This window comes from Penicillium macrosclerotiorum (genome assembly GCF_028827735.1).
Source record: "Penicillium macrosclerotiorum strain IBT 26536 chromosome Unknown utg000002l_segment0_segment0, whole genome shotgun sequence".
Taxonomy (NCBI): Eukaryota; Fungi; Ascomycota; class Eurotiomycetes; order Eurotiales; family Aspergillaceae; genus Penicillium; species Penicillium macrosclerotiorum.
Genome location: NW_026643082.1, coordinates 661,396 through 675,359, shown reverse-complemented (window position 1 = coordinate 675,359; position 13,964 = coordinate 661,396). Strand labels below are relative to the sequence as shown.

General features: G+C 48.4%; 7 protein-coding genes across 7 annotated transcripts; 1 reads left to right on the top strand and 6 right to left on the bottom strand.

Annotated features, from left to right (window-relative positions):
* Positions 1-1,566: 1,566 nt before the first annotated feature.
* On the bottom strand, positions 1,567-2,356 carry N7462_001412 (uncharacterized protein; the record flags this gene model as incomplete). Its single annotated transcript, XM_057073138.1, has 2 exons — positions 1,567-2,300; positions 2,341-2,356. 2 exons carry the CDS (start codon positions 2,354-2,356, stop codon positions 1,567-1,569), a joined length of 750 nt encoding a protein of 249 aa, XP_056936779.1.
* Positions 2,357-2,425: 69 nt separating this feature from the next.
* Positions 2,426-3,309, bottom strand: N7462_001411 (uncharacterized protein; the record flags this gene model as incomplete). The annotated part of the gene is made up of 2 exons (XM_057073137.1): positions 2,426-2,796; positions 2,901-3,309. 2 exons carry the CDS (start codon positions 3,307-3,309, stop codon positions 2,426-2,428), a joined length of 780 nt encoding a protein of 259 aa, XP_056936778.1.
* Positions 3,310-4,092: 783 nt separating this feature from the next.
* Positions 4,093-5,895, bottom strand: N7462_001410 (cytochrome P450; the record flags this gene model as incomplete). Its single annotated transcript, XM_057073136.1, has 6 exons — positions 4,093-4,268; positions 4,322-4,398; positions 4,462-5,078; positions 5,145-5,530; positions 5,617-5,758; positions 5,836-5,895. The coding sequence occupies 6 exons, from the start codon at positions 5,893-5,895 to the stop codon at positions 4,093-4,095; spliced, it is 1,458 nt and encodes a 485-aa protein (XP_056936777.1).
* Positions 5,896-6,882: 987 nt separating this feature from the next.
* On the bottom strand, positions 6,883-7,860 carry N7462_001409 (alpha/beta fold hydrolase; the record flags this gene model as incomplete). Its single annotated transcript, XM_057073135.1, has 1 exon — positions 6,883-7,860. One exon carries the CDS (start codon positions 7,858-7,860, stop codon positions 6,883-6,885), a length of 978 nt encoding a protein of 325 aa, XP_056936776.1.
* A 1,185-nt stretch (positions 7,861-9,045) lies between these two features.
* On the top strand, positions 9,046-9,852 carry N7462_001408 (sulfotransferase family protein; the record flags this gene model as incomplete). Its single annotated transcript, XM_057073134.1, has 2 exons — positions 9,046-9,405; positions 9,460-9,852. 2 exons carry the CDS (start codon positions 9,046-9,048, stop codon positions 9,850-9,852), a joined length of 753 nt encoding a protein of 250 aa, XP_056936775.1.
* A 212-nt stretch (positions 9,853-10,064) lies between these two features.
* On the bottom strand, positions 10,065-11,113 carry N7462_001407 (uncharacterized protein; the record flags this gene model as incomplete). Its single annotated transcript, XM_057073133.1, has 2 exons — positions 10,065-10,716; positions 10,779-11,113. 2 exons carry the CDS (start codon positions 11,111-11,113, stop codon positions 10,065-10,067), a joined length of 987 nt encoding a protein of 328 aa, XP_056936774.1.
* Positions 11,114-12,680: 1,567 nt separating this feature from the next.
* Positions 12,681-13,910, bottom strand: N7462_001406 (putative C2H2 finger domain protein (Kin17); the record flags this gene model as incomplete). The annotated part of the gene is made up of 4 exons (XM_057073132.1): positions 12,681-13,376; positions 13,447-13,605; positions 13,665-13,712; positions 13,809-13,910. The coding sequence occupies 4 exons, from the start codon at positions 13,908-13,910 to the stop codon at positions 12,681-12,683; spliced, it is 1,005 nt and encodes a 334-aa protein (XP_056936773.1).
* Between the last annotated feature and the right edge of the window lie 54 nt (positions 13,911-13,964).

Sequence of the window (13,964 nt, the reverse complement as noted above, 5' to 3'; positions counted from 1 at the left end):
TCTGAAACATGGCAGAGTGGACGTTTTTGAGGTCCAAGGACAATTCTATTCCGAACCTAGCATCATGGCATGCCTCAAATTGCCAAAGCCAGCCATACCTAATTCAAGTCTCATGGTCACTTGAGTGGCAAACGATTGAACAAGGACTCGGCGGCTCAGCAGATATAATGTGAGGAACAATTTCACCGGCTTGATTGCTACACATTACAAGTGAAAGCTGAAGGCTAGACACTAGATATCTTGTGGATGGAAATGCCGTATTTCTATCGGCGACGGACATAGTTCGACGACGAGCCTTCAGCCAGAAACAGGGTAAAATCATCGTGGTCGGAGTCTCATATCCTATCACAGATTCTGTCTACAGCTCCCGCCGAAGCTTTGATCTGACTCCTCCTTGTCAAGAATATGCGGCCCCGAAGGGGCCAGACGGCATGCCGCAGCCACAACCATATGGCGGGGGAAATCAGTTTCTTGATTTCATCACTGAAGTGGTCCATCCATTTATATCATCCTCAGTTTTCCCTCAAGTAAAAATTGATCGGAAAGCTTTATTCGGCCATTCATACGGAGCACTATTTGCCCTCCATGCACTCTACACAGTACCAACTAGCTTTGATGCGTTTCTTGCTTCCAGCCCATCGATTTGGTGGAACGACGGATTCATTCTTCAAGAAGAACAATCTTTCTACAAAAATAAAGATACCTTCGGTCAGGTGAACGTATGGCTTTCTTATGGTGACTTGGAGCAATACCCCGAGCGTGGACTGGACGAAAGCGAGGAAAGGTTTAAAACTAGGCAGCTTCGAGCAGCCGAGCGCGCAATGGGTAAGAATTGCGATGCAATGTTTCAACGGCTGCAAGAGAGCGGTTGTTTTCACATGGTCAAAAGAAGACAATACCAAGAAGAGGATCACGGCAGTGTTGTTGCTGCATCTTTAAGCGGATCAATTTCTTGGTTTATTGGGACTGCCTGAAGTTTCAAGGGGAAAGAATCAAATGAACACAAGACAAGTGAATGAATAATATAGAAAAGAAAACCTTGTCTCAAACCTCCAATTTACTCTCGCTCTGAGTTACAAATAATTTGAATTCTTTGACTTGGGTAGCTAAATAGAGTTCGAAGATTGTCTTCTGCTTCGTCTAGTTTTAAATTCTTCCATCAGGTTTCAGATCATATCAGAACATATTGACCCAAATCCAATATCAAGGTTTAATTCAAGGGGCCAATCAAATATGATACCTTGTGAATTCGCGAAGGAATCGGGCGTTCCAATATGAGGCCACAGATTCCATGCATCCCAGGGCTGTGAACCAAGCCCAAGCCCTATTGAAGAAGCATCGGTTGATTCCGGTGAAAATCTGGACATATCCAATGCTTCTCCACGAGTATTTGCGTTTGAAACTCTGGTTTTCAATCGTTCCATGGCATTGCGTAATCCATACACGATCCTGCTACTCGCAGCATAAACACAGCCACCCACGAAAGCAGAGTCGGCTGATTTCTCTGGCGAGGTAACCATGTTGCCAATAATTTTGGCACACTTATTAAAAAGTTCCAATTATTTGTCAAAATCTTTGGCGAGGCGTCCGAAAACTCTTATTTGAACAAGATTGTTCTCGAAAATGTTTTTTGCACACATTCACAACGTTATAGATCACACGTTGAAGAGGAGATTTGAATATGATGCCACCCATCTTCAACTCGGCACACTCAACAAACACTTCTAGTACACGAACAAGTTGATCCGGATAAATGCCTCCGAACCGGCTGAGAAATGTAAAAAGATGTTGGCCTGGGGCATCTGGAGGGCTGTTCATACTCCCAGCGACTTGGTCGACAATACGGAGCGATTCTTTGGAGTGTATGTTTGGATCCCCATTATTCTCGCCCTCTAAAAGCCTTGACCTCAGTACCGAGGCATATAGTAGACCCAGACCACATAGTCGGGCGAATACCAAGTGTAATTTCAGTTCCAGCAAGGAGCGAGCAGCTGTGTGATCTTCTTGTCTCCCTTCACCAGCTATGTCGTCCAGTAAACCTTTGGAGACTTTAATTTGCTCCATGCAGTCTGTTTTAATTCCTTCAATGAGAAGCAACAGGCTCTCCGGGTTATTCCTGCATTGCTTTGCACGCGTCTGTCCCTCGAGCATGATATTGGATGCCACATTCCATTGTATATGAAGGATGACCCTTGGCGAGCATTGTCGATACTGTAAAACAATTTGATAAGCATCAATGTGAGGCTTCATATATTCCACTTTGTCCCATAACGAGAGAAGGGACTTGGACGAAAAGCACTCTAGAAAAGAATCGTGTTATATTAGAGTCAGCTCTTGCACCGAATCGGTAAAACATCGCTCAAATTCTATGCTGTTTGGGTTCGTGAGCTGATTAAAAAAAGATCTATCCCGTGTAGGTAGAATATCAAGTCTCTCTGCAATTCTGTCGGCAAATGTGATAGTCAGGTTTGACCGTCCGGTATGCAACAAATTGTGAGGTATCTAAGGCTGCTGGTCTAAAATCTGCAATGAAAAGGCAGACAGCGATAGAATCGCGATGGGTCGGTGGCCAGAAAAGAAACTCTTGCCCATATGATGAGACGGCAAGTTGAAGGCTCTTTACTTGTGGATATTGCCGAATAAACCCTTCCGCAATTTCGAATGCTGTCAAGCAAAGAAGGGCAAAAAGGAGGTTTGTGGCAGGGTTGGTAGCAGAGACTTCCTCTGCGATTAGTCGGTTTCTCAGGTTTACTAGAGTAGGTGTCTTTGGAAGAAAGAATCTATGCCAGACCAAACCTTATTCAGTCAGTAGATAAAAGCAGTGGCGGCCTTCCATTTCACTCACTAGGGGTTAAGTAAAATTGCCATATCATTGCTGATGAGATCAGAGAGTGGTTCACTCCAGCTTGACGTGGCATGAGTGATTTTACTGCCAAATTCTGTGTCATTACTTAGAACTAAAGATATGAACGAACCGGCTTCGGTCATTGATTGAAATACATTGCCTTTGCCTGGTCGCTGAATTGATTCGGGATTGGTACCGGGATGCAATGGAGTTACCGCGTCTTCAGCAACGTCTGAGAACAAATATTCTTTTATCTCCAAACCAGAGAGTGCAGCAGGTATTTCATTGTCTTTATATTTGAATGACTCGGGGTTTGCCAGGCTTCGGGTTTGAGGAAGTTTTCTTTGCGTGCGTTTTGAAGCCGGACGGCCGAGGCAGGTCCTCCCAACAATACATTCTAGATCGAGATTGCAACACCGTTCGCTGGAAGTCTCCAGTGGCTGTGGAGCTCCCAAAGAACCCATGTCACTTATATTTGGCAGAACACATTTGATCTTTCTCGACCTGCATCCGCGACAGATTAAGCGCGCGTACTTACCACGTGGGCCTCGTTCAGACCGTTGATCTTGTATGATACAGATTCAGGATTGCTTGCAAAATATGAGTTTGATGAAGCACCAGTAATAAATTCACCTTCAAGAAGGCGTCAAGAGGAAATGAGGTGGATTTAGGCAACTCTAATCCCCTGCCGTATGCAAAAAGCGTCGCAGAAGAGTCTGTGGCACAGTCTCCGCTCAGCTCTCGGCCCCCACGCGATCATCAGGAAAAGATCTGCGCAGGGCATGGATTGCCACTGGGTATGCCCACATGCCCCTCTCAGATCGGCCTTAAGGAGGTTAGATTTTCAGTTTCAGCAAAAATACGATTTACTGGCCACGCTTCCTTCTTGGTATTCAGCCTACAAAAAGAGAACTGTATTTCTATTGAAAGATTCAAGAAAATATTGTTTCTAGAAGACCGACCCTTGGACGGTGTTAGCAAGCATTTTACATAAGCCCTTCGCCCAAATTAAGATGAGCTATTTTGATATATCCTTGCATGGTATGAGAGCACTGACTTCGATCTTGTACGAAATGAAGATAGAAAAGCTTCTCTTATTACATAAATAGCTTTGTTCACAGTTGAATACTTAAGGAGCTGGAATTCATTTTACCTAAATACATTTACCTAAACACAGATAGCCATTTTGATTCTGAAGGAGACAGTAGTCAAAAGAAAGAGATATAACATCAAGCCTTACCAAATTTTTAGGCCTCAATAAGGCACCTATGACCCTGCGGGGCCATCAAGAAAAATGATTTCATTGTCATGTCCTCATCGGTCATCCCTTCTTTGTCTGATGGGCGGGCGTGGGAGTATTCTCGGAAAAAGAATGCACTCGCTAGACGCAGTTCAATGAGTGCGAGATGCATTCCTAGACAGACTGTCAATGAGGTCAGCACTGTGTCTAATTCAGAAGGTAATGTAAAGACCCACTTCGTGCGCCTCCGCCAAACGGCAATGAAGCATCCTTCATCTCTTTAGTTGGGAGTTCCCATCGCTCGGGTCGAAAACTTGAAGGGTTTCAATATGTACTCTCTGGTTCCCATGTTTGACCTGGGGCAAGCAAGTCTCACCTGTAAGGCTCAGGAAATATCTCCGGATCACGATGCAGACTATAAGCTTGAGAAGACACTGTAGTGCCACCAGGAACAAAGTAGCCATTGAAATGAGCCCCTTCGGATGGGGTCATACGGGGTAGACCAAATGGAACAGCAGTGTACAATCGAAGTGTCTCTTTTATGATCTGATTCAAATACGGCAGGGATCGAAGTTCTCGATCATATACGGGCTGCGGGATCGTCGCTAGCTCAGCCACCAGCTTCTCTTGGATTTGCGGATGGCGAGTAACAGCGTACACGAGGTAAGTTAATGTCACAGCGGTGGTATCACTTCCCGCGACGATGTACCCCTGCGCTTCCTGTCTGATATCTTCGTGCGTCAATCTGCTCTTCTCTGCATCAAACAGCTTTGTGAACAGGGTGGGTTTGGGATCGGCGGGGTTCTCATCGATCATTTTCTTGTACCGTTCGATGGATTGAGAAGCGTAAAGACCGATTCTTTTTCCAACTGCGGCAGTTCTATTGATGATAGGCAATGGCAGCCAGGCTGCGGCTTGCACAAGCAGTGGGAAAGTCGTTCGAATAGGTTGGAGATTCGATACATATTCGAGGTCCAAGCTGTATTGCGTTTTCTATGGCATCCGCGCCCATCAGTGTACCGCTACCCGAACATGTGGCTTCTGGGGTTAATTTAGTACCTTGCCAGCCTCGAGCATTCGGAATGACTCCCCGAAGCTCAGCTCGCCGATAACATCTGTCGCCATGAATAGCCACCACTTGAATACATCGGCTGCACCGCGATCTTTCATCTCTTCACCGATTCTGTCGATCGCAATTTGTACTCGGTTGGAGATCAGAGGCTCGAAACGAGTAAGTGAAGAATCGGAAATCGGAGATGCCAAAAGGCGTCTGCGGGAAGAATGAAACTGAGTGTCGGTAGTAGAAAAGACAGTCCGAATGTTATTTGAGACCAGAGTGTGGTACCATTTTGACTTCGGAAAGCGACTCTTGGTTTTGTATATTTCCCTCGCGGCGTTTATATCACAGATATCAATCTGAGTCAAGCTGGTTCGAACAGTAGGGCCTAATGATATCGTCCAGTGATTATATTAGTCTTTTTGCCCGTCAAGATATCATGAAATGGCAGCACCTGATTAGGTAGTCTTTTACCATATTCTTCATGCAGTCGGTGGATGTAGTTTGGGATCTGGCCTTTGAACCAGTAGTATGTGTAAATTAGATTGGTCCATTTTGCGATTTCAGGGCCTGGAATTCGAGAAAGAGGATTTGTAAACCGGTCATATATACGGTACTATTCAGTCATAACCGGGGTTATTCCTGGATGATTGCATGATTCTGAGGTTCAGATGTGGTCTAATTTAGACGTACCAGGCATACTAGTCCAAAAAGGCGGCCCAAAAGCGTGAGAATATTGCCGAGATGCTCCATCAGGTGAATGATTTTGGCCAGTTTTGCTTTTCTTCTTCTTACCAGCAGACCAGGAGATGGAGATCCCGCAAAGTACTTATATTTCCATCGAAATAACAGGTTTTCTGGGTGTGAGGGGGTGTCTCAACAGCGAAAATAGGGGTCGCACGACCGAGACACCGACTTCAGAGCCCTGGGAAGCAGAATGATGCAACTTGATGGACTCGCCTCGGGTTTTGTGAACGGCCGAGAGCGAGGATCGTCGCAGTGGTGGAAATTGGCGGAACTTGGATTCAGGAGCAGAAGTACTTGTCCGGATTCATTTTCCATGCGCTTTTTTTCTCGAAATGAACAATGAAGATTTCGAGATTTTACGTAGGCAGGGCCTAATTTTAAATATCGCTTCTCCGTGCAGATTCGGGCTGCACTTGGGCTTCAGTACTGAGAATGGAGAAGAAATCTTCAACTGCTGGAATACCAAGTTTAGCTGGATGTACGTATATTTGAAGAAGAGGTGAAGCTTGATGTATTTGTCTAACGGCTAGGGGTGCCAATAGGCCTCAAGCTCAGTGTTTCACTGACATACAGAAGAGCCAGGATGAACCCAGAATCATGTCCGACTAATTGCGGGGTACTTCATTGCTTTTGAACATCATAGTCAAGATTTCTCAACATCAGTAGCATCCTCAGCATACTATTATCATCGTGTCAGGGCGTCAGATAGCGAAATCTTGGCCTTTGCAATTGTCCTCTTCAGATACCTTTTTTTGTTTGTCTTGATGTTCATACAACGACATACACAGTCTTGTACTTCTGTTGACCGGTCATTTATGGAGTTTTGGCTCCGGCTGGTTCTTAGTTTGAAGGCCCTCAAGAAGGAAAAATATGAATTAATCCGGGCCTTATCATAGAGTTCCAAAGAGCTATCGTCCATAAAAACATATGAGGTGCAGTTGATCATATTGATTTCCGAGGGGCCAAGGAAAATTCACACGACAGCAGGGTTCACTATGTCTCCTTCGTAATCAAGAGCCTATTCAGCACCCACTCCACTTCGTCAGAAATAGCCTCCGGCTCCACGATATGGATGGAATGACCACAATCCTTGACATCGGAATATCGGTGCTGGGTGGACAGGGTAAGAATCTCCCGCTGGAACTTCTCGTTCAACTCCGGGTACATCTTCAATTTGTTTTCCACCCGCTGTCTCTGCTCGGTTGAGCCATTCCCCCTTTCGACTGCAACCTCAAAGACTCGGCGCAGATCTTTCTCCGGATAGCCCTGCAGTACACTGATGGGGTGATTTCCCAGGAATGGGGGCCTGCATCCGAGCTGACTCTTGGCCCCCAGAGCCATACAACTTCCAATGTAGTGTTCCATTTCTCGTTCAGCCGCGCGCTGATGCTTGATGCTATTGCGCTCATCGGTGACTGCCTTCCATTCAGAGTCGGTCAATGCGCGGTCCATCTCAAGGCCCGTCGTATCATACCAATTGATGCCCTTGGACATGGCTTCCAGATCGGGGTCAGGCCAAAGAGCAATGCTTTTCTCCTGGTTGGCTTCGACAAAGACAATTCCCGCAACTCCATCTTCGGGCTTGTTTTCCTCTCGACGGAGTTCGACGAATTCCCGCGCAATAATTCCTCCATAGGAATGACACACAATCACGTATGGAGGACCGATGCGGAGCACCTGGAGGAGAGTATTGAGCTCGCGGGCCAGATTCGATGCAGTTCGTGGCAAAGGGGATTCCTCCGAGGCGCCCATGCCGGAGCGCTCATAGACTAGGACGCGACTAGTCTGTTGGAGGAGTCGACGAACGACGACCCATTCCGTGATACTACAGGCCACGCCTGGGATAATCAGGATGATTGGTTGATTCTTCTGCCGGTCGGGACCAGACACAGACACAAAAACATGCTGTCCGGTTGGTAAAGATATCAAGCCCGATGTTCTTCCTCGGTCCCAAGTAACTGGTCGGTCCATGGTTGAATAGCTGAGTGGTTTGAGAGAGTCTGGTTTTCGTATGATCAAGCGGTGAGGGGCGCCAAGTTGGTGATATAAGAAGGTTCGAGGAAGACTGGCGGAAACCCCCATCGCAATGCCAAATGCCAACCCGGCCTCCCAACATCCCCCTCTTGTGGCTGCCCGTCGGGTTCTTGCTGATTACACCATCTGGTTACGGGCTGGATCTTGCGTGACGGTGTCGCCAGCTGAAGTCTTCCTTCGGGTAGTTGCATGTATGCTGAAATGGGCCAGAATCGCCTATGATCAGTCACATTCTGATGCGCCTCATCTCATGAGCCTGGTCTCGTTCTCGTTTTCATGCTGATCCACACTGACATTGGCATCTTTTCCCGCGCAAACCACACTTCCTCGATGTGTTCTTTGTATGCAACCCCTAAGTGGCGCAAATGGAGGATTCATCGACCGCCTCTCATACGAGGTATCCAAACATGGGGCAAACAATAGAACGCCTCTCAAAAAAAAAATATTCACGTCTTCGCCAGGCTGAAAATGGCTCTGCAAATGCATCGGACATAGATAAGTCCTTCGTCTTCTTCTTCTGACTTCGCTCTTGCTGCTTCTCGAGGTCGTCTCAGCTGTACGTCCGGATTGCAACGAGATAACTATGAGAGCCGCACCAATTTAAGAACATGCGGTGTCTTTCTCGCTCCAAATAGATCGTTCTGGCCCGTAGCCCCAGTGCTGTAATTGCAGCGCTGACCGACCCCGCTACTCTGTACTGCTTTTCTTTCTTCTTCCAGCCAGAATCGCCATCGTTGCCGTCTGACATGAGAACGCTGGTTATGCTAATCCAGATGCAGCAACTAAAGCTACGAGAGCTTTGCGCCACAATTCGGGATGGCTTTGATGCCAGCTCAGTGTCCCTAAATATGACGTCAACCTCTCTTGCCATTGCATTCCAGACGTATAAGTGCATTAATATATTCCAATATCGTCTGCAGAGTCAGGGAACCCTGTCTCTCTCCGTCTCTGCGAGAGTTTACCAAGGCCGATCCAGTTTGCAATGGCCTTCAAGGCGTTCACAGAAGGTCCCCTGCGAGACAAACAAATCCCTTTGCTCGGCTTCTATCGCACTGGATCGCAATTTCACTCAAGGAGGCCCTGGCCATTGTCGGATACTGTGATGTCTTCCATTCGTCCAGTATGTCCCATGACCCTAAGAGATGGGTAGGCCTGGGCATGGCTGCAGACGACAATATTCCGTGCCTGCCCACGTATACGGGCCACACATGGTCACAAGACGATTGGAACGCCTACTTCGGGCCCTGCGAGGCCCTGACCGATGTGACATCCTTTGCAGAACCCTTGTTGCGCGAGTTTCCTGAAGTGCGGGTGATCCTTGTCCATCGCGACTTCGACCCATGGGTCCGTAGTTTCCAGCAAACGATCGTTCTGCCTTCCTCAGCGGGCTTCCTGGCTTGGCTAAGTGGACATGTCATGGAACCGTTCATCGGCTTGCATATCAGCCAAACTACATGGAAGATGTCCATGGGTCTGCTGGGGGTCTGCAGCCTGAGCAAGACTCGAAATCGAGACATCATGTGAGCTGCGTACCAGCGACACTATGCAAACGTCAGACGCATGGTCCCGGCGAAGCGATTGCTGGAGACCGACCTGAAAGATTTGGACTGGAAGCCCTTGTGCGAGTTCCTAGAGAAGGATACACCCGTCGCGCCATTTCCACACTTGAATGACTCGCGGGTTGTTAGCAACAGCTACGCAGGTTCCATTGGATCACTCTACGTGGCCGGCATGTTGAAAGCTTCGGTGCCTACCTTGAGGAGGGGAGGGGGGGGGGGGGGGGGGGGGGGGGGGAATATGTGCCACAATGGCCGGAATGTGGGCATGGGTCCAATATGGGAAGTAAATCGAGGTTTACAGGCGGATTCAACACGTTTCCGCTCAATTTTGATATTTCGCTCCAATCTTCGTTGTAAAAATGTGGATTAGACGTGTTCACGAAATAAATACTAATATGTACAGATTTTGAAGCGCTCATTAGAAGATAAAAAATAAAAAAAATAACCCCGTTTGAACTCCCCCGTCACGTCGAATCTGCTCAGATCACTCTTCGCACTTGGGTATATCCATCCCTGATACTGGTCTTTGGACAGCACAGCAGAAATATCGTTATTTAGTAAAACCTCCCCTCGAGAGTATCTCTATCCGTCGAGTTCGTGGAAAGCTTTCTCGCGGTCTGCGTAATTGTCAATCTCAGTCGGTCTGGACGGCTGCGTGGGCGCCATACGCGCCGGTATGGAGGTCCCGTAAGATGCGCTGGACCCCTGAGTGCTGGTGGAGATCTCAGCCACATAGCCCTCGCCATTGGCGGTCATAGGCATAGCGGCCGAGCTCAATCCAGTCCCAGTAGCAACCGCGTTCTTGCGCATTTTACGCCGGAAGAACCAGAAGCCAAGCGCAGCAAGCACAGCCACACTCGCAACACCGACACCCACGCCAATTCCAATTCCTGCGCCGGTGGACAACCCACTGGATGACTTAGAGACATCCGCGCTTGATCCTGCCGTCGCGGTGGAGGTCGCGGTGGAGGCCGCCATGGCCGCCCCCGTGGCCGCAGATACTGCTGTCACGCCTGAATCGGTCGCGTCCGTGGTTGTTGCGCTGGTCGAAGACCAATAGGTCAGATCTCGCTCCTCCCATTGAATACTAATTGCTGCACCCCACATAGTCACTGGTCCAGTGACTTCCGTGGTGTCACCAGTCTTTTGGCGGATGGTGACAAACATCGAGCTGGTTGAGGGTAGGATACTGGTGCATCCGGCGTACGATGAATCGGAAGTAAAGCCGAACCCCCTGGAAACGCGACACTGTCAGCAAAATCCGCCTTGGGCCGCGTGCATCATGATGATACTGACGAAATACAACACATTGCCGCGGTCATTGAGTTGGAAATCGACAAGCCAGCGGACGTATATCCTTGCGGACAATGGCCGGGACTGAATATTTGGGTCGGGATCGTTCTCCCCCAGTTATTGTAACCTGATGGCCAGCATGCTCCATCGTCGCCATCAACGCTCACGCAGTTCTGCATGAGAAGACCACCCGAGATGTCATTGGCACTCTCTGATTCGTATGTCCAGGAGCTGGAGCATGAGGTCGGAATAGTGAAAATTGATGTTAGGGGAACGGTGGTAATCTTATGGGTGGATGATGAATTCGTGGTCGTGGTGTCGGAATTCGTGGACGCCATTTCGGCGGACTGCGCGTTCTTTTCTGCTAGAAAGCCGTATATAGTCGCAACTGATCCTATCCCGAACCAAGTTGGCTTCCCAGGTATCAGCGCCTGGTTCTCCCGAGCCAGATTAAATGCAAAAGAGGATGAACAGGAACAAATTCCCAAGCATGCGCGTTCTATCCACCCGCGGCGAGCAACCGACCGCTTGTAATATCAAAAAAATTGGGGCCGAGGAGGGGGCCGGAGCTCGGACTTAATCCCATATCATCACCCTGGCGAGCCCGTGGCGGCATGGCATGTCCAATCAGCGGCTGGAGAACAGTGCCAGTCTTGCAACTTAGAGATTAGTGGTAATTTATCAATATGGAAGAGTGTGTGTGAGTCGCAATCTTGGTACAAGACGACGGAGTTCTGCGTATGCCGGGTCGATGAGAGGCCATTTGCAACCACGGGATGCGGCAGGTGTCATCAGCTGCATAGAGCACCCCTGCCCTAAGTAAAAGGTAGAGCTCTAGAGCTCGCGGAGATCTCATCGGGCATCATAATGTTCTATCCTGTCTTCCAGGAAAATCCCCACTGGTGTAGATAAACAGAATAGGAAAAGTCGGCGAGTGGTTCTTCGACCGCTAAACGTTAGTACCACGTTAGTGCTGTACCAAGGCCCAATCGGGTCCACTTTATATTTCCCGCATGGCCCGGTTACGGTCCAGGGGGCAAGAGCTTTTATTTCAGCCTTGCTACACGTTCACATTCTGCGAAATGACAACAAAATATAAAAGAAAAGGATAAAGAAATAAACCATCCTCCAGTCGCAGCTACCGCGTAGGTTTCGAGTCCCGGTACAGCATGCCACTCGTCCGTGTCTCGAGTCAAGCACCCTGCTTCATTTGGCCCCAAGAGCAGAGACTGGCGAATTGCGGAAGCGCGCCCCGGGGCCGAAATAGGCAAGGAGTTCGCTATCCAGATGGGAAGCGAAGCCGATAATTAAGATTACGGCCACTTCCGCAAGAACACACCTCGTACCATGGTACAGAGCTACAACCCATAATGGAATAGACGAGGTCTGATCTAGCCAATTATGAGACAAGCTCTACCGTGAAGAGGGGACGACCGGTTTACCTTGTAATAAGCCTGACGCTATGACCAGTTGTTGCCGCTCGAGCTAGCACGAGATGAATTATCCCCACTTGCAATTTTGATGCCGAACCCGTAGTTCATGCTGGGGGTTCGACAGCCTGCGATTTGATATATCGGGGGAACCTCCGAGCCTGACACCCACTTGCAAAGCTTGGGCAGCCTTACGGAGAAGATTGCACATCATTGTCTATGCACAGTAGATGATGAACTCCATTTCATTATGCGATTCGGCAAAAAAATCAATAATATGTTGTAGATCGTGATCGTCGAAGTACAAATAGGATTTGCGTATGTACGTATTTGGTTTAGTTTCATTGATGAGAATACATGATACAAGGGGTATTTTGAAGGATCATTCTCCTCCGTAAATGAAAAGGAAAAACGGCCGCCAGTGATAACTAACGAAGAATCCGGCAAGAAGGTAGATCACCCCCGGCTGATGTCCTCAGGTGAGTTTTGGTCGCTTAGCATTGAATCCAGAGTCAGGGCGGGACCGTTTGCGTTCCATTGCTTCCATCTCCGCCTTCATGATTCGCTCCTGTTCACTGATTTTCTTCTGTGGTGCTAACACAGGCCCCTTCTTGCCAGCCAATGGATTTTTCTTCCCAGCACTGGCAAACACATTCTTCGGCTTCTGTCCGCCAAAGGACATCGAGATCTTAGCGGGAGCCTGAGAAGCCGATGGCGCGGGAGAAGCATCGGCCGGCGTTGACGCATCTGTGGGTGTCGGGGCCGAAGAGTCATTTGGAGCCGAGTCTTCGGCGGCCGAAGGCAAACCAGGCTTCGCGTCCGCATTGGGCTTTGAACCAAATCCAAAGTTCAACTTCACTTTTTCTCCATCTTCTTGGGGTAGCATCCGGTCTTCTAAGTTATCGTCCTTCTCCTTGGTCACGCTGGCAGCGCTGAGCTGCGCCCGTTCTATCTGCTCCTGGATCTGTTGCTGCTCCCGTTCTTCATCACCCTTGTCCTGTCGTTCTTTTCTCATAACCGCCTCGCGCTTGCGCAGTGTTTCGGGGCTGTTATCGATCCATGAGACAAAGAGTCCTTTCTCCGTCTCTTCGACGCGGCAAATTCCTTCTTTTCCGAGGTAGGCGGCAAACTGGGTAAGTGACTTCCATTCCGTAGCATTCATGTGAATGTGCTGCATTCGATTAGCTTTCGGGACAATGTTTATGCCTGGGGGTCGCATCAAGTGATAGATTAAGACGTACGGTTTTGTCAGCAATGACTTGCTGATAGAAGTGATTGATATGTACTTTTTTCTCTCCATGGGTAGTCTTGAGCAGGTTCACGAAATTCGTCTTAAATTCCTCGCTATATTTTCGGATATGGCTCTTCGGATCTTCACTGATCAGGAGCATTTGGCGCACCTATCGATATCGATTAGTAAATCGGACTTCGAGGGACTCTGGACGTCGGAGAAACGAACATGAGACTCGCTTAGACAGTGCTGCTTCAATGCATTTTGGTCCCTACACTTATCATAGAGAGCCAGGTCAGCCGGTTTTCTTATTTGAAAGAGAAAGACAGAAAAAAGATTCTCTCCGTGAAAGAGGGTAGCAGATCACCCTACCTGCTTCTCACAAGCCTGACAATAGAACCTGAGACGCTGCAATCCTTTGCTCTTGATTTTGTTTCCTATCGCCTTGACACTTCCGGCTTCGGCACGAGGCATGATGGCGGGTGGTATTCGTGAAGCGCGTTCTTGAAGGTGTTCGAGGAAGTTGAA